Source organism: Lissotriton helveticus, chromosome 5_1, assembly GCF_964261635.1.
Source record: "Lissotriton helveticus chromosome 5_1, aLisHel1.1, whole genome shotgun sequence".
NCBI classification, from domain to species: domain Eukaryota; kingdom Metazoa; phylum Chordata; class Amphibia; order Caudata; family Salamandridae; genus Lissotriton; species Lissotriton helveticus.
This window is the reverse complement of record NC_136065.1, coordinates 1,551,560,591-1,551,580,892: the sequence shown is the minus strand read 5'-3', so window position 1 is coordinate 1,551,580,892 and position 20,302 is coordinate 1,551,560,591. Positions and strand designations below refer to the sequence as shown.

Sequence of the window (20,302 nt, the reverse complement as noted above, 5' to 3'; positions counted from 1 at the left end):
TCGGTACCAACAGTCCCAAATCCGGACAGCTACCTCAGTCACGTTTTGACAAACTTTTTCTTGACTTCTGTCTTGCCGTTTTTTCCAAAATTGTTTCCAGTGTGCTAGGATGTTCTCTCTGAAACCTATAGGTTTTAAATCTTGCGAGGAATGTCCAGGCATATGTCTGTTACTGATCCCCACTTGGTGTCTCTTTTGTGCTTGTGGTTGAGCAGTGACTCTAAGTCCTGTTCAGACTGCCTTTCGATGCACCAGTAGGCGATTCCAGGGAGGTCACTGAATTTTCTCACGGGGTTGACAGCGTAATACCCCACCTTCTTGCGGATGTTCTTGGGCCCATTCCCGGAGCTGGTCCTGTGAGCCATTAATCTACCAAGTTGGGGTAGTCAACAGGTAAGTACTAAAAAACTAAATAAGTTGAAGCATTGTTTGACTTCACTGTGCTCTCCCAAGTCCCTGGAAGGTGCACTGGGCCATCTCCTTGTCTCTAGGTTCCGCTCCCACACAGCCATCATTGACTCCTTCTCCGCGCCTTTCAGACTTTCCCAGAGCTGAAGCCACTCCTGCTCAGCTTCAGGAGTTCTATAAGGCACTGGTACATGTTTTCAGGCAACTGTCTCCCTCTAGAGTTCCTTCAGGTCCTAAGAGGCCAAGATGTGTCCCATCTGGATTACAGTAAGTGGTCCCTTCCCCGACACAAGTTGGACCCTCTGATCTCTGATTCTGGTCTTGTGCCCAATTTCGGCTCTGCTTGTTCATTGGGTTTTGGTCCATCAACTCCGTTGCTGTCATTCCCGATGCAGCGCAATGAGGGTGATCCTATCGTTCTTTCCAACTCAGAGACAGCACCACATCGACCTCATCTGACATAGACGACATGGCCGCTTGGGTCTAGAATGACTTTGTGTTCAGATACGGTGCCTCTGCCCTTTCGAGAGTTAGAGGAGGTCACTGAGAATGGGGTCTTTGACCTCACTGAAAACATCGACCACACCATCCCAGAAGAAAACTGGTATGAGGAGTTGGAAGATGCCAATGGGCTAGGCACCTCACCAGCCTCTGGGTTGATCTCCCCATCGGGGCCAGCCAAGGAAGAGTCTGCATCCTTTGCAATGGTGATGAGGAAAACTGCTGACTAGTGTCTTAATGGAGATGCTTCAGCCAGGGCCCTCCAGTGCAGAGCCCCTGCTTCCTTTTAACAAAGTCCTCTCAGACGCTCTTCTGGAGGGTTGGTCCAAGCCCTGTTCCGTGGACCCTGTCAACCGTCTGGTTGCATGTTGACACAGCTCTGCGTCAGGGTATCCAACATTCCTCACACAGCAACCCACCTGAGAGTTTGGTGGTGAATGCTTCGATGGCCAGAATCAACGCTAATGCCTTACTTACTAACCCTCCGGATAGGGAATCCAAATGGTAGGAGACCTTTGGGAAGATGATCTTCTCTTCCATCAACCTGTCCTTGTGGTCAGTCAACACTGCTTGCCTTTTAGGCAGAGATTCTCAAGCTCTGTGGGACTCTGTGGCACAGGTGGTTGAAGAGGCTTGAGTGATCCTGACGCAAGCTATGCTTGATGGCCACGATGCAGCACAATTCACCATCCAATGTCGGTTGGATACCACGGACTCCCTCTGCAAGGTGATTGGTTCCATGGTGGCACTTGGTTAAGGTCAACATGCTTTTCGGGGGGATGACAGGTGTGCCTCATGGACATGCTCTTCGATGGCTCTTGCCTGTTCGATGAAAAAGCAGATGCAGCACTGGTGCGCTTTAAGGATAGCAGGATCACAGCTTGCCCCTTTGGGTTGACCTGTTGCTCCTGACCAACCACATTCCTCCTTTCTCCCCTCTTGTGACTACGGTAGGGGACGCCAGACACGCCAGTACCAACCATACTGCAAGACCAGCCTCCTTCTCAGCACCTAGGTGGCTGTGGCAGAGGCTCCCACAGACCTTGCGCGCAGAAGGGGCACGTACTGCCCAGTCCTCCACCCCTCCCACTGCTGCCCCTCCCACATCTCTTTAGTGCGCTCTCCTCGACTCACACCCATCCGGTGGATGGCAGGATACAGCACATTCCACTGTAATGGCAAACTGTTACCCTTGAAACACCGCCAGCCATGCCACAGTCTGTACAACAGCTGTCGGAGGACCACCTGTCCTTGTTATGCTAAGAAATGCAGGCTTTTTCGGCCAAGGGCGCCATTGAGAGCGTTCCAAAAACAGAATTAGGGTGATACTGCTACTTCCGCTTCTTTCTTATGCTGAAAAAGGGCGGATTCCTCTGCGCTATTGTATACTCGCACCCTCTCAACACCTTCCTGTGAAAAGACAGATTAAAGATGCTCGCCCTTGCCCAGTTTCTGTCTGCCCTGGAGACTGGATGGTAGCATTGGACCTGCATGACGCCTATTTTCATGTCCCCATCTTGCGGTCCCACAGAAGTTACCAGCGTTTCACAGTTGGTCAGGAGCATTTCCAGTTTGCTATGATCACTTTGGCTTCACCAATGCTCCTCGGGTGTTCATGAACCTGATGGCGGTGGTGGCTGCTTATCTTTGAAGTTTGGGAGTTCCAGTCTTCCTCTACCTTGATGACTGGCTGTTGAAGGAGGGCTTGCCCCAGACAGTCACCCCACCTACAAACTATGGCAAACCTTCTTCATTTGTTGTTGTTCACTTTCAACATGCCAAAGTCACTCATGACTCCTTCTCAGATGCTCCCTTCCATAGGATAGGAGCTATTCTGTAAAAAGTGCAATTTTGCACTTTTTCACCAGTGTGGAGAAACCAAGACATTCAGACTATTATCCCGATGTTTCAACCTCAGTCTTGATTCCTGTGACACACTTTGAGGCTGCTGGGTCTGATATCCTTCGGGAAACATCCTTTACGACGCAACTTTTACCACGCAGTGCCTTTACAACGCAGGTTTTTCAACGCAAGTCATTACAACAAATTGCGCTGGGGGGCGCTCTAGGATAGGTAATAGTTTAATTTACTATCCAACACCTTCCCTACTATCCACGGGGACTGGAGTTGGAATACTAAATTAAACTATTCACTATCCAGCACCCCCCAACGCAAGTCGTTGTAACGACTTGCGTTGAAAAACCTGCGTTGTAAAAGCATGCATGGTAAAAGCATGCATTGTAACAACGTACATCCATGTCCTTCTGCATCCTGCTGGTGACGCACACCAGATAGCACATGCAGGCTCTAAAGTCCCAGTTGGTGGTGTTCTCATTGTTACCAGATTTTGGAGGAGAATGCAAGAGATCTGCAGTGGTGACTGCTGAATTGTGAGCTGGTCAACGGCAGACCCCTCTCCCTTCCACTCCTAGAGCTGACAGTGGTGACTGATTCCTCGCTTATGGGATGGGGTGGCTTCCTGGGCGAGGTGGAGATTAGAGGACTCTATTGTCCGGGAGAGAGCCTGCTCATCATCAACCTCTTGGAGTTGCAGCCCATCTGCCTACGTAACTCCCTACGACTGGCTCGCATACGTACCTATAGTCAAAATCTCTCCATGACCTTATTTGTTTCAATAATAACTGTTTTAATATAATTTTTCTTACATCCACATAGCTTCCACCAATCTGTTCTATTTACAACTGATACTTTAGATCCCGTGTTTTTAACATTTCAATCCACTATAGACGCAACTCCGCCTTTTTTTACCGGCGTTTCCATACTGACACGCTCCAAGATGCCACCACGTTGACCATGTGTCAAACGTGGCTACGCCCACCTGGAAGAGTCCTGCATTTAATGGCGGTGCCTATCCGGTATCCCATCCTCGGGGAGCGGCGCTCAGCGTGTAGGCACAATGGATGTATGACGTTACAACGCAGGCTATTACAACGCCTGCCTTTACAACGCGGTTTTTACATCGCATACCATTACAACGCATAGTGCTTTTAGGCGCTGGATAGTGATTTATTTAATTTACTATTCCAACTCCAGTCCCCGTGGATAGTAGGGAAGGTGTTGGATAGTAAATTAAATATATTCGCTATCCTAGAGTGCCCCCCAGCGCAATGCGTTGTAATGGTTGCGTTGTAATGACCGCGTTGTAATGGTAGTGCGTTGTAAAAGTTTTGTTGTAAGTGAAGTTTACCAGGCACAATGGCTGATGCTACAGCCCTGGCACAGTGAGTAAACGGCGGGATACAAGAGGTCCCTATTTCCATCGGCCTCGGGCGATATCCACCCCTTTTTCTGTTATCGCGGCTCTGATCCCAGAACCGGGGAGCTTAATACCCTTACTTCCTTTTCTCTCCTTTAATTCAGATAGTGTTTCAGGAGTAGTGGCTTGACCCCATGAGGCACTGAACACTCATTATTCGAGAAAGCATTATTCCCCTTCTGAATCCCTCCTGATCTTACAATACCACACATGCCGACGTTTCTATCAGATGACATGCATGCATAATTAATTACGCCCGCACAATGTTACGAGAGCGTATACAACCACTTCTAAAGATGTATGAAAGTGGTGTGTTAAAAATATACTCACTGGCACACCAATATTTATATTGTGTGGGTATGATTGACACTGCAGTGTTATGGCAAATCTTGCCCTTATAATAGAATCCATAGTTTGGATTCTCATCCTCCTGTTAAAGTATTCGGTGACAGGATTGTTATAGACGCATACTATGAGCACTCTGCTGGCTCTCGCTAGCATAGATTGCCACCACCACCATAGTATGCATTCAATTTGCTCATGCAGCACGCATGACGGGGAGAGCATGGAGCACCGAACCACTAGGAAACCACGTTGCAGGTACGTAAAATGTATGTTTGTGATTGTGTTTTTGTCTCCACAGGTTTTTTCCTTTTTCCTTTCACTAATTTGGACGAAAGGACACCAACTGTAAGTACGCAGTTAGGTCACTGTGGCCGAGGGCCTGGATACACCTTAGCGTGTGTATACCACCCAGGTCTCCCATCCCTTGGTCCTGACGAAAACCTGGTATTTTCCAACACAGGCTGAAACATGTAGACCTTTTAAGCCTTTTACACCTACACAGGTACTGTCGGTCAACCTAACCAACGCTAGTGTCGAATAATTGTTTTTAACATTGTCCAGTAGCTTTAGAATAACGTTTTTTCCATACAGTTATACCTTACCAATTTTTAACCCACTTTTTTCACTTCACATTCACACAAAACAACCCGCTCCACTGTAATCAGGTGTCGCAGCACACCCGGACGGCATTCGGCTGTCCGGGTGGGACCCCAAAGATGAAGCATGTCACCAACCAGGTTGGTGAGTGAGGGGTCTTCTAACAAAAGAATATCTTTCTTTTGTATACTCCCTCTCCCTATATTCCATTGAGACCTTGACAGGTCTCTGGTGGTACTCCTTCCTTTGTTTATATATTGCAAGACTTCCTGCCATCTATCAAAAGGAGGTTGGTGCAGGAGTTCATGGACAATACCACTGCAATGTGGTTCTGCATCAAGAAGGGCAGTGTGGGGTCGAGGCCACTGTGCCAAGAACTCCTGTGCCTCTGGACATGGCTGAATCATCAGGACATTTTCTTGGTCAAACACCACCTGGCAGGATCTCTCAACGCCATGGCAGACAAGCTAAGCCATCGATGTCTTGTGGACCATGAATGGTGTGTAAACCCGGAAGTGGTGCAGGGTCTCTTCCACAACTGGATAGGACCATCCCTCGATCTGTTTGTCACCGCTGAGAATGCGCAATGTCAGCACATTTGCACTTTGGAGTTTCCAAAGTGTCTAGGAGAGGGACTTGGTACGCATTTCCGCTGATACCAATCTTACCCCGAGTCGTCAAAAAGATCAGGGCCGACTGAGCCCAAGCCATGCTAGTGGGCATGGAGAGTATGGTGTTCTGCACTCCTGAGCATAAGCATCTGTCCTCCAATCAGGCTGCTCCTTCAGGAGGATTCCCTAGCGTAGAATGCGGGCTGGGTCCCACATCCCACCCTGCTCACACTCCATCTTCATGCTTGTAGACTGATCGGCGATAGTTGAGTGTTTCGGATCTTCCTCCTGAGGTTGTTGATGTTATTCTGGCAGCCAAGCATCCCTCTGTGTACTCCTACCACTGTATCAAGTTTGTGGCTTGGTGTTCAGGCAAGCACGTTGACCAGCTTCATGCCAAACTGTCTGAGTGTAACTGTGTTATCATTGGCCCAGCAAGGTCTAGCGCTTTGTACTGTTTAAGAGTATTGTCAGCTATATCGGCATTCTGCAGTTGCTGGATCTACCTTCCCTGTTTCATTCATCTGTTGTGGCTCATTTCTTGAAAGGCTTGCAGCACATGTTTTTGCTTTCTCCCTTCATTATGCCTCCTTGGAACTTGAATTTAGTTTTGACTGATCTGATGTTTTATTCCTTTTAACCCAGGCATATTTGTCCTCTTAGGCTTTTGACTATTAAGATGGTCTTCTTGGTGGGCACTACATTGGCCCGGATGGTGAGCGAGCTTCACGCCCTCTCAGTGCACCCACTGTATACTATCTTCTACCAGGGCAAATTGTTCTCCAAGCACATGCATCCTTTCTACCTTAAGTGGTGACCTTATTTCACGTCCCTAAACATTCAAAAAAAGAAGGCAGCCCATTTAACACTTGAGAATGGAGAAAACCCATGTTAAAAAAGAGAACTTCTGGATGCCCTGCCACAGATTTACTGCAACTGTAAACAAGCATACTTGATATGTTTTAACGATTTCCAAGACCCCTGCTTCCACATTTCCGCTACCAGGTAGTATGGTAAAATTCTGAGCTTTGTGATAAAACACCAGCATTGCCAACACAAAGTTCTGGCCTTTGTACTGAAATAAATACCTTTGACGTTTTCAAACTAAATAGCAGATGTGACTGCCCACCCTCTTTGGATCAAATGTACCCTTACCCCTATTTCTGGAACTCTTTGCACAGTTCCAATAAGTACAGCTCAGCTGTTTATAATTTCCAGATGGCAGTACTTGACCACAAAGGTTTGTGGTGGCTTCAAAAAACCTTGAAACCTTTTCCTAACAGAATGCCAGTTTGCTTAACTGCTCACATAGTTTTCCTTATAGCTTCATTTTCTTACCTCTCCTTCCAAAAAACCTTGACATTTAAAGGAATCCAGTTCTAGATGATTATCTTCACTCAGAAATTGCATTTCTAATGGTGGTTTACAGTCTGACTTCCCCACTCAGATGCCTCCCTTATGTGAGGTTGCCATGTTTCTCAGGCTTCCTATCCAGGACAATGAGTAGTGTGTTACATCAAAGTCTACCATCACTGTACTTAACTGGTTGGCTCACTTATACATGGAGTAGGACCCGTTCAGTCTACCTCTGAGCTGTCACAATGAGTTCCTATATATTCAGGTGCAAGGATTCTTCCTTTGGTGACACTCCCAGCACTGGGATCCTAAAAAGTGCCAAAAGAGACAGGGTTCCCATCTTCTCTATCTAAATCTGGTCTTCTGTTCATTCTCTTGTATACAAGTGCATTTCTCACTAGACTCTTAACATAGTCTTCTCAAGGTGAATTGTCGCTCCCTCCCCCGAATAAACAAGTCGGGATTGCACCAGCAGTAAAGCAATTGCTCTCTTTATGACTATCACATCAGCCACAACAGTGGTGAGACATTGGCAGGATTCAATGAACCTTGTTCAGGTTTCCACCACAAAAACATTCCCCAAAAATGCACTCTTCCTTTCAAAGGTTATTTCAGTTTTTAATGGAAATCATTTCTCTTTTCGCTTTATTCTATTCTCCTCCAGTCCACTGTTGATTGCTGTTTCTAGTACATGAGTTAAGAAAAACACCTTTAGCGTTAGCTGTTCAAATGTTTTTGTATTATGAACTAATTCTATTCTCCTGTGATGTGCATTATTTCTCCATCTCAGTTTGGACTTGAAAATGGATCTTTACAAGTGTTTTTTGGACATTGATTACAAGTGGAGCTATTATGACTTATGATGTGGACATAAGCCCACAGCCCCTTGCAAATTATTCACTGTGTTCGGATCCTATTTTGTGATTGGACTCAGAATCATTGTTGTGGTTGTGATTGATATTCATGTGTAAAGTACAAAAAACCATTTAAATTCTGTGTATTCAAGATGGGCTAAAAAAAAGGAGCCCCATTCAATTTTTTCAGTGTAGATTGCTCAGGATAGAAACATGTACACACCTGGCAACTAAAGCCACAAGAATAACCTGAGAAAATATGTCTTCTTTTAGGCTATTGGTAGTGCTTAATTTGAGCCAGTGGTTGCAGGTGATGCCCACTTGCACTCATTTTTGGGGTACCACACTTATTTTTCCTCATCAGAGTGTTTTCCAGAACAAGAGAGAGAAAAACACAAAAGAGGGAAAGGAGGAAGAGAAAGATGGAAAAATTGTGACAAAGGGAGAAAGCAAAGAGTTAGGAAGTGCCCGGTGGTGGATGAAAGTGGTACACAGTTGAATCGCTTCTACGCGTCTTGGTATTCAGCTATCCAGACATTGGACATTTCCAGGCATGGGTTCCTGAGCAAACTTTGGGCCCCAGCATTTATTGTTTTACAAAATAAGGACTACGTAGTGGGTTCGCGCAAGTTAAGTAGGGGTGGGTGACTGGTATGTCACAGCATTAATTCCCAAAATACCATTACTTCTTCCTGAGATTAAATGTGCAGCTATGAGTTGATAATATTGCTGCCTGTAAGTACACTGCTTCACTTTATTGGGTAAGGACGTTTTAGGGGTGGAGAAGGGTAGTGAGTGGTAAGGCTGATTTTAGGGGTTGGTAAGAGTATTATGTTGTAAGTATATTTTTAGGCTTTAGGAGTGGGTAAGGGTATTGGGTGGTTAGGGTATGTTTAGGGTTTAGAGGTGGGTAAGGGTATTTTTTAGGGTTTATGAGTCGGTAAAGGTATTGGTTGGCAAAGGTGTTTTAGTGTTTAGGGATGGATAACGATATTGTGATGTAAGGGTGTTTTTAGAGTTTAGTGGTGGGTAAGAGAATTAGGTTTTTAGGGTTGGGTAAGGGTATTGGGTGTTAAGGGTGCTTTTTAGGTTTGGTTGTGCTTAGGGGTCGATAAGAGAGGATACATATATATATATATGTGTGTGCGTGTATATATATATATGTCCACACAATGGTTCAGAGTTCCTGGTTGATTCAGCGCTCGTTATGGGTGCTTTCCCTACGGCAGAACCACGCCGTTACATATCCCAACACTTCCTTCGGTTCACAAAGGAAAAAGAGGGCGCACTCTTTCGGAAATTCCACAGCAGGATGTTTATTGCGATCTCTTTAACATGAAAGCGAGTGATCGACGCGTTTCGATGCTACAAGCATCTTGCTCACGATCTATATATATATATACATACACACATAGGGGCCGATTATGATGGCGGACGGACCTGAGTCCGTCCGACACCATAGAGTAGGAGGGACCGTCCGCAGGGGCTGCGGAGGTCCCTCCGTGCAGATTAGGATGTGACCGCCAGGGTGGCGGTCACATCCTCAATCTTTAACATTGCGGCGGGTGCAGCTTCAAGCTGCACCCGCCGCAATGTTAAAAAAAGCATGCACAGCATTTGCGTGCACAAAGCAGCAGGCACCGCGCGGTGCCCGCCGCTTTGTCCACGCAAATGCAGGGGGGTACCATAGGTACCCCCCATGTGCACCCCCCACCCCCCCGTCAACAAGGGGGCCCGCAACGGGCCCCCGAAGGCAATCTCCGTATGCTTTTCCACGGCGGAAAAGCCGCCGTGGAAAAGCATATGTTTTCCGCTATCCTAATATGCCTCGCGGTGTCTGACAGACACCGCCAGCCATGTTAAAGCTTTTCTGCCGCGGTCGGAAGGCGACCGCGGCGGAAAAGCTGCGGACAGATTTCTAGACCCACCGCCATCCTAATGTGGCGGTGGGTCTTCTGAGGCCCCGCAGAGGATTTTCCGCATCCTCCGGGCTGGCGGTGACATCCACCGGCCCGGAGGATGCGGAAAATCCTCCATCATAATCGGCCCCTAAGTGTTTTCACTTATCTGATAAAAACGTACATTTTCGTTTTAAACGCATGCGTGGTAAATGCACGCATTGTAATGTGATACATTATGGACAGAGGTGCCAGCCTTGATGGTAGAGGTCTAGCTAGACTACAGATGAAAAGTTATGTAGGGAGGGACATCACATGGAGAAACAACCTGCGATGGTGGAAATGAAAGCGGGCCCTTAGTTAAAAGGTGCATGGCCTCAAAAGTCAAACAAATAATTAAACCCGCAATGGAAATGCCGTAAGAAACAAGAAGTGCGGTGTCAATGAAGCTGGCAATGTGTTGATATACAAGTAAGTAAGTAATGCATTTATAGAGCGCAGGAATGCCGAGGCGTCTTGGAGCTGAAATGTAAGGAGTCATGGAAATGTTGCAGAATGAAAGGATTAAATTCACTTGGTGAGAAACAGGCAGGTCTTAAGCATTCTCTTGAACAGGAGTCTGTTTGCTTGTAACCTAATTGCGAGAAGCTTCTACCCCACCAATCTAGCTCTTCAAATTATTGGGACCAGAACTAGTTCTTTATTGGCTGATCTAAGGTCTCGCCGTGGGATGTGCCATAGAAAAAGTTTCTGTAAGTCCAACAAACCACCTCTATATAGCGCTTTGTGCACCAGACACAGAGCTTTAAATTCAATAAATTGCTGGACTGAAAGCCAATGACGCTCCCTAATACTGTTAGAAATGGAATGGTATTTTGGAATGTTCAGTAGCACCCGTGCTGTGGCATTCTAAAGAGACTGGAGTTTTAGTAATTGGCGTTTGTCAGTTCCAGGAAAAAGCGCATTGCAGTAATCGATCGACAAGCTGAGGCACACAATCAAAAATAGTGTGCACAAAGGAACCTATATATAAAAAAAAGAGTAATACACACGTAAATGGGGCAGTATCCTGGGAGAGTCCGAAACACCAAAAGGCCGGACTAATTAAGCATACTGAACAAACAAAAGCAGGCATTTATGGTGGGCATGAATAGGAATAAATGGAAAAGATGGGAGGTGCTTCAAACCCACAGTCTAGATAAAGCATGCCTCTCAGAGCAGGGCATGTGCTGCATAGGCTCGACCTAAAAATTAAGGTGCTCCAAGCTAAGTGGTGCAGGACAACCTACTTACTTGCTGTCTGTTAAAAACAAAATATATATTTATTTTGACAAAACACATTGATCAGATATTTATGACGATACAACATGACTGTGGCTCAGTTGACAGACGTACTGCGATATATTATAATGCATAGCATCATTACAATCGTTCACAGTAATACAGACAATATTCCTAACATTTGGGTGCGCCTTTTCCCAATTTGCATTATGCCCATATTCACAATCTCGTTATATATCTTATTTTGAGGCGATAACTGAAGAACCATTTCCGTTTTTGGTGGAATCCTTATCAACATTCATTCATTTGCTAACTCGGACTGCACAATCTGTTCTCCCAGGCTGTAATGCCACCTGGGTGGAGAACATGCAAAGTGCGCATGACGCGTTGGCCGACCCAAGAGGTCCGGCCAAAGCGTCATGCTCACTTACAGAGTGCACTCGCCACTCCCCCCTGCAGTGCTCTCGCGTCATGGAGCCCAGCTCCGCCCCAACTGAGCCACTGCAGTAGGAAAAATAAAATGATAACGCTGCATTATTATTTTATTTTTCCTCTTTCAACTGCTTGGAGAGCAGTGGGGTGATGCTCTCCCGCCTTAGCAGAGGAGCCTCTGCTGCCTAGGTGAGTCTTCAAAAGTGTGGTACGGGTGACTCCTGGTTCCTTAAGTGCCAAACAAGCCTAAAGCCATCATTAAAATACTGAGTGACAGAAATTGTCTCAACTGATTGATTAGTGCTATGCACTGGAAGATGTCCTACTGCAAATAGTGCGTTGGGATCCCCTATTCTGTCTCTAAAACAGCAGGCTGTGAAAACCAAGGCAAAAGATTTCTCGTTACAAACATAACTGAGGGCTTTCTGTGTCCTGTATAAGAGGCTAGTTAAAGCCCATCTCCGCAAAACAAATCAATAAAGTCAGCAAGATCATGTGCAACTATATGCCTGCCTAACTTATTCCCTCTGTTGTCAGGTTGCCCCCAAAGCGATACAGGATATTTTGATACCGCCTTAGAATTGACAGCCAATTTAGCATTAAAATCCCCACACAGAAAATAGTTAGGCTGAGACGTTGATCCTATCTTTAAGGACGTCATATTTGTGAGAAAAACAACAAATGGGGTAAATGAACACATACAGAATTTAAAAAAGCATAAAAAGTAATCAAATGAAAGCAGGACTAAAAAATACAGAATTCCCAGAATCAGCAGCAGCTCATTCCACTTTTACACTCAGGTTAACTCAGGCAGAGAGACCACCCTTGCTTTGCTGTGTGTAGAGGGGGTGGCAGGAGAAGAATAACAGGCAAAACCACCACAAGATTGTGGAGAAGTTTCCCAGGTTTTCTTCAAAGCAACAAGATCAAATTTTACCTGATGCGAGGTTAGTGATCTTATCCTTGAGTCCAGTTATGTTCCAGCTCAAGGGAATGAAGGGACTAATCGTGTTTTGTACATGGGTCCCTTCTTTAGATCCCCATCTCTCAGGAAGTTGTCAGAAGGAGGGGGCGGACTTCAGTAGCATCCAAAAGTCAGTCCATGCTGGAGATAACTTCACAGTGGTTTGAAACTGGTATGATGGCGTGATCCTGTTTGCGAGAGGGAAGACCTAAAGCTGGCCTATCTGGTTGCGGGGTTTGAGATACTGGGGTGTCTACTCCTGCCCTCATCATTAAGCAAGGTTGCTGATTGCTGGTTACCTATCTGTGGTGTGGGGCTCTGGGTTTATAGAAGTAACCTAACTGAACCAAGGTAAGGTTACTCTCAGCTACAACGGGACTCATCCCCCCACAGAGAATACTTTGCCCCAAAACGGAGATCTGAAGTTCACATTGACGCAGTCCTCCATGAATGTACTGGACCGGACCCAATCCTTCCGCACCTGCTGGTCAGCAGGAGATCGTTGGTAAAAGAAAAAGACAACCCTCTCTAATGTGCGAGCCAATCCAAGACTTTGTTGTATAACTCCTCATGAGATTCCTCCTGTCCCCTGCGTAGGGGAGAAACCCTGATAAGAACAACCACGTAAGGGCAAGCAGCGGGAGGGAGGTTAATTGAAATCCAGTTGGAATTGGAAGGTGTCTCACTTGGGGGTTGCTGTGTCTTGTGCGAGTTGCCAGAAGTACCAGTTCCTCTCTCACTCAGAGGTTGAGGTAGTGACTCAGGGACTGAGTTACCCTCAGACACCGAAGCGGGGAGATTAATAAGATTTGTACCAGAAGTTTACTGTCCAGATGGAGGAAAAAGTAGAAGAACTACAAGGGAGAGGGTGCAAGTATCTGGAAATTATCTGTGGTTAAAGGTTTTAAGGCAGCAACTTTTTGAGGTAACTGCCGTGGAAGAGTCACAAGTTGATTCAATGAATTTGAGCCAATCAATGAGAAGGGAGATCTTGGCACAAAGATGCGCCTTACAATTTGCACAACAGTTCTCCACAAAAAGTTCAATACTAAAAGTACTGGAAGTTGTAGCCTCCAAAACCCCAGGTGAGATTGATGAAAAATAGAGCAGGGTCTGTCTATAACCGTCTTGTTTGGGGTAAGACTTATCACTGTGCTCAAATTGAGATGATCTCTCTTAGGAAGAGCTATCTCACTACTGATAATCCCCATGGACCTTTCCAACATTCAGTTGAGAGAAGTACATTTTACTAGGGAGTGGAGGCAGGTTGTCCCCTTGTGATTTTCTCCTTACCCATTATGACAGGTAGATGGGCGACCACACCCAATTGTGACTAAACAAACCATTAAATAAATGCAGTCATTATACAATAGAAATGAAAATAGGCAAACAGCACTTCCAGGGCAAAACCAAGAGGGGGGGGGAGGGTCCAGCCTGGGCTCTGACGGGCATGGACAGGCCAGCCCTTGGCCCGGACTTTGCCCGGGCGCGTCCAGCATGCGCCCCGCACGTCCAGCATGCGTCCCGCACTGCGGGAGTCCATGGCGCCTTATGTGCCCCGATGCAGGCACATAGTACTGCGTCCTGGCAGGAAATGGATCCTTGGGCTTGACAGTGCGACCCCCTCACCGGTCCCCAACACAGCTTCTGCCACTTTGAAGTACGACCCAGTCTACAGGGGACAACAGCGCCATATGTGCTGCGATGCAAGCAAACAGTACCACCTCCTGGCAGGAAAAAATCCTGGGTCTGCTAGTCCTCTCTTCCTTGCGGCCCCCAGCACAGCTTCTGCTACTCTAAAGTGCATAGTAGAAGCTTTTGTGGCTGTGGTCCCGGCTGTGCCTGTAACAGTTGTTTCAGGTCTTGTTGCTACTGTGGTGGTGACTGTGGTGCCAACCATTGTTGCTGCTCTGGGAGAAGTTATTGGTGCTGCTATTGTTGCCCCTCTGGTGATAACTCTAGTTGATGCTGTGGTCCCAATTGTGATTCTAGCTGTCAGCACTGCTCTGATACCTGCCATGATGACACGTTTGGCCCCTATTGTTCTGACAGCTGTTGTTACTATTGTGATGACTTTAGAGGCAGTTGTTCTTGCTGTGGTTCCTGTTGGTGTAGTAGCTGTTGTTGCTGTTGTTGCTGCTGTGTCTTCAACTGTGGCAATTGCTGCTGATCCTGCACCCACCCCCTTTTTCATTTTTGGGAATATTGGATTATTTTCCCACTGGTGTCTACTCACCTTTCTTTCCCCCTGGGGTAGATTTTTAGTCAAACCGTCAATCCACCTGGGGTGTACAGAAAGACTACTGCACCTATTCTGGGGTGGGAGCAAGACGTGATGCCTAGGTGAGTTGCCATTCACCCTTTTTTATGCCCACTCCAGAATAGGTGCATCAGTCTTTCTAACAGCACCCCGCCCCCCTTCCTACTGGGGTAACATTTTCCCCTGGGGATAGAAAGGCTGTTAGACACCAGGGAACAAATATTCTCAAAAATAAAAAATGGGGTGGGGGTAGCTCACCCAAGCATCAAACCATGCTTCTGTAACATAAAATTCCAGAAACCACGAGATCCACAACATGCCTACCATCCTACCTTCCCCCAGTTTCCGAGATGAAAATCTTACCCCACTTGTGTGACTGGGCCTAGCGTCCGAAATACAAAATACCCCAAAACTTAATGCGGAGAAATCAGCAATAGGAGTGGCACCAGTGATGGGACCTGGACTCTGTGGTTACACAGGGAAACCTACCAAACCCAGCAATTTCTGAAAACTAGATACCCGGAGGAATTCAGAATTTTGTTTACTTTTCTGAAATCTGTAGCATTCCGTGATCACACATGGGTTTCACATAGGTTTCCATTATAAACTGGAAGAGGGTTGAATGCACAAAAATGAGGATAAATGGGATACCTCTTTGAAAAATGCCAACTGTGGTAAAAATTGTTTTTTTTAATCCGAATTTCCCTGAAAGCCAGGAAAAGGGTGACTTTAGCACAGCAAACCGTTTGTTGTGGCCATTTATAGGAGAAAAAAACGCAGACACTTTTTTGCGTAGTTTTTGTTTTCTTCCTATTTTTTCCCCAAAACCTAGAATTTAGCTGTATTTTGGCTATTTTCTCATTCCTTATCCCTGGGTACCTGGTGAATCCCCAGGATGTTGGGGGAAAAAACAACAAATTTGGCATGAATACCTTATGTGAAAAAAAAGTTATGGAGGCCTAATCGCGAACTGCGCCAAATATCCAAAAAAGGGCTTGGCATTCTAGGAGGAAAAAAAGATAGCAGCAAAAGGGTTGTGTTCAGTTGTGAGATAATAGCAACCTTCACAGTTACTGTTGGGGAATCCATGTATTCACTTAAGTTACAATCTCATTAGGAGTCATGTGTACTGGTTCATTTCTAATAGAAAATTGCATTGTGGTTATTTATTGCCTTGCCTACTAGAACTTTCCTTTTTATAATTATATGTGCTGTATTGTAGTCCTCTTTTTTTCTTGCTGCCGTTCTACCACCACCTCAGTTGTGTCCGGCCCATTAGAAAAGTAAAACACCAAGAGGCTCCAGGCCACGCATAGTGTGCCACATGTAGTGGTGGAAGCTGAGTAGCTAATGCCTGCTTTGCAGATGACAGCCAATGGGAAGCGCATGTCTGTGGGTCACATTGACAAGAGCCATGCAAGGCGTGCCAGCACAGGCTTCATGCAAGCTTCTGATAGCTGTATTAATTTACCAATTTGTGTTTCTTTCCAAGGTGTGTCCATATGTGCTGTACCATTTGATTGTACCTGTTTGGGGCTAGATGGGAGAAAGGGCCCTGGGAAGATGGATGTAGGGGGGACAATATAGAGGAGAAAAGAGTTAGGTGAAGGGTAGGGGGAGGAAATTGGACTGAGGAGAGTTAGTCAGATAGGCTAAAGAAGGTTACAGAGAGGATGGTTAGGGGAAAGGAGAGTTGAGAGCAAAAGGGGGTTTAGATTAGGAAAGAGTGGTTTAAAAGATTAGGAGCGGGTGTGAAGGGAGAAGAGAGCTAGTGAGATGAGACAAGGAAGTTTAACAGAGAGGATGTTGGGCAAGAGGATGGTTAAGGAAATGTACAGAAGACTTATTTTTGGAATAATTAGTGGAGTGGAAGGTTAGGATGCTATGCAGAAAATTTAGTGGGGAGAGCTTTGTTTCCCAAATTGTATATGTGTCTATGGGAAGCAGCTGGGTTTTTTTCAGAATCTAACAATGTTTTTTTCTAACAGGTGCTACTACTGTGTTATCGGCCCTCTTTTCCCACTAACCTCCTCTCTTTTCTATCCCTGCTCACATGGGAACTAACAGCTGAAATTCTGAGAGAGTGTAAGTCAGTCCTTGTCCTTTTTTTGTTACCTGGCTCTGGACTCTTGTCTTGTTTTCTCTGTTTCACCATGAAATCATTCTCCTCGCTACATAAGAACAGTCCGCTGTCCATGATAATGGGCCCCCAACAACTACCCCTCGACCCAAGATGTAGCAATCCTTTCAGGAACTAGCCCTTGAGAAGAACTTCCCTGACATCACTCAATACACCCAAGACATAGCCCTTTTACAAAGAAATTTACTTTTAGGATGTAGCCCTCAGGACTATGGGCCAGATGCACAACCCTTCCAATTTGCGAGTCGCAAATAGCATAGTTTTGGGACTCAGATTTTGTGACTCGCAAGTTGGAATTTACAACAGTGTCTCAGACACTGTTTGCGATTCCTAATGGGGTCGCAAATTGCCTGCCTCATTAATATTCATGAGGCAGGTGCAGTTTGCGACCTCATTTGGAATGGCTAGCACTCCCAGGGATGGTGGGATGGTGGCCTGCTGGGGTCAGCAAACCACCATGTCTGTGACTGCTTTTTCAAAAAAGCTGTTTTTTTTATGTATCCTGTTTTCCCTGAAGGAAAACGGGATGCATTTAAAAAAGAAAAATGAAACGTGAAAAATGAACCACTGCCTGCTTCTACAAAATATTTTCAATGCCTGTCACAAAGGCGATGGGAAACTGCGAGTGTTTTGCGACTGCAAAACAATCTTACATTGAAGTGTGAGTCACTATTAGGAAGGGACACCCTTGGCACGCCCTTTCCCAATAGCGAGTCGCAAACCCTATTTTGCGAGTTGGTAACTCGCAAAATAGGGTTTGTATACAGGGTTGACATTTTTTGCGGTCACAAACAGGCTGATTTCTCGTTCACGACCACAAAAAACAGTTGTTTATCTTGCTCTATGTTATCTACCAGTTGAAAGTTTGTGGATGCACGCCCAAGATACACTCCCACCAAATCATTTACACCAGAATACAGCACCCATACAACAATATCCCCACAGCAACCCCCCACCATTTATAGTCTCAAGACTCAGCTGAAGGCACACCCTCAGTACAAAATGTCCCCAGACACAAGCCACATCTGGATGTAGTACTCAGACTAAAACCTATTTGCAGAAAAGGGCAACAAGTGCAGCGTGTCTGGTGCCTTTATTTAAGCTCTCCATGTCTAGCATCATGGGCTCTGCACCTCAGCAGCAACTGTCAACTCTTGAATGTTGCATACGAGGTCCAGAGTGCCCCGTAATAAAATACTCCTGCAGCATTACAGTCACAAACCATTCTCCAAGGATACACCACTAATCCAGGACATAACCCCTCTGCACCACAAACCTCACCCCAGAATGAAAGATGCACTTCCAGAATATGATCCCATGGAATTCCACCTCTGATCCCATGGTATAGTTCCCCCATTAGGACACATCACCCCAAAAGGAAGTCTACGCTCCTCCTTAAACCATAATAATTTACACCAAGAATTCGTCCCCCTGTATACAGCCCCCAAATAAGGTGTCCCCCAGGATGAACCCCACAGATTTAAGTTCCATGATGGGTCCAAGGATGCAGCTTTCAGTCTCAAGACACTGCCTCATCTGGAGGCAGCCCCAGGTCACAACTCCATCTCCACAGTCACACCACTGCCCACAGATGTCACCCATTCCCATGAAACACCACTAAAAGAGAAGCCTCCAGAATTCCCTATCGGTACAAACCCATTGAATTGAAAATCTGGATCCAGAAAACCCCTACCCAGGATACAACCCTCTCCTCTGGATACATCTCTGCAAGATAAAGGGCTCTCTAGGACTCAAGCCCCACACTTACAAGAGACTACATGTCTCTCCATAGCTACTGCGGTACAATCCACATATAAAATGCCTACAGATTGCATCCATGCAAGACGAAGGCTGCTACCTTGAATACACATCCAGGATGCAAATCACATATTACAGCATCTCACCTACCCATAATGCAGCTGTCAGGCCCAAGATACAACCACGAGTAACTACACCACACTGCCCCCCAGTACGCAGCCCGTCTTTACAACCCCGAGATTGAGTCCTTTTCCAAACTTATGACAATGGGCTTCTCACGACCCCACAGATAAACCACACCCAGACTACAGTATACTGCATATTGCAGAATGTGTAACACCCTTAAAAATGCAACTTTCATTCCTGAATACCCTGTAGCAGAATATGATAGGCCTTTTCCGGCTGCTCCACTTATGATTTGAAGGGATGAGCATATAATCAAGCCTTTGCGGTGGGTGTTCAGTTAGAATCGTCCACTAACCATAATCGCCATTGCCTTCTCAAAGACAGTCCAATTTTGTCTGGTGGGTATAGGAAGGTCATTTGCACTTGGGACCTGTGCTAGGTCAGAATGAGGGAGGAGGAAGCTAATACCATGCAGGGATGCAGATTTAACTTTATTCTTTTGTCCCTGCAGTGCCACAGCCACCCACAATTACTAAGCAGTCTGTGAAGGACTACATAGTGGACCCACGGGACAACATTTTCATTGAGTGTGAGGCCAAAGGAAACCCTCAGCCCACGTGAGTATTTTAGGGTTGTGAATAATTAAAGTGTGATGAACCAGATCTCTATTCTGCAATGCACCACATGATTAAGCCCATTCCCAAAAATGTGTGTCGCCCAGTCCATAAATAGGCATGTTCGCCAAGGACAATAATGGGAAGGACGGAACATCAGAGTGCAGTACGTGTATTCATTTGGAGGAGAACACCAACACCATATACTCATAACAAAGTCTACCATCCAACTACCCAAGGAAAACCAAAAGTAGACTAACAAACAAAACTGTATATCAGTCCACAACCGTTGTGGAGCACTCTGTTGCCTTCGCATCATTTGTATACCAGGAGTTACCTTCTAAAAGTTATCCAGTTTTCTTAGAAATTTCTTTGCGCCCTCCACTTGGCTGAAGCTGTATTTATTTCCCGATGTCCCACTTTTTGATTAACTCCTAAGCCCACACATGCTTGTTGCCTCTTGGTGTGAAAATCTCTTATGATCTCTAAGGGCACGCCATTTCGGCCAGGCATATCTGGACTTTGTGTGGTTTTGTTGTATGACACATTAGTAATCCAGACATTCTAAAAGTTCAATAAAGCTTTATTTCAAATAAATGAACTCCATTCATATCATATACCTTTAGCTTCCTCATACCAGCTTTTAAAGAATCCTCCAGTGGTTCATTGATAAACATTTTTAAACTATAGAATATTACTGTCATGATACCGCAAAGCTGCTAGGAAGAAACCCATAATATCACACATCCCTCCCAACAACAAAGGCAAAAAACAAATACAAGGGAGAAATAAAGTAAAAGTGAAAACAGAAGATAGAGGCAGGACATACAAATACATTCATGGCAGTCTACCTAAACAACATTTAAAACCTTGAGGGGAT

General features: G+C 45.7%; 1 protein-coding gene across 1 annotated transcript in view; it reads left to right on the top strand.

Annotated features, from left to right (window-relative positions):
• NFASC (neurofascin) overlaps positions 1 to 20,302 on the top strand; it is a 639,840-nt gene that overhangs the window by 303,848 nt on the left and 315,690 nt on the right. The window contains exon 4 of the mRNA XM_078644633.1: positions 19,320 to 19,425. Within this exon, the coding sequence (XP_078500759.1) occupies positions 19,320 to 19,425 (106 nt within the window). The remainder of the gene's footprint in view (positions 1 to 19,319; positions 19,426 to 20,302) is intronic.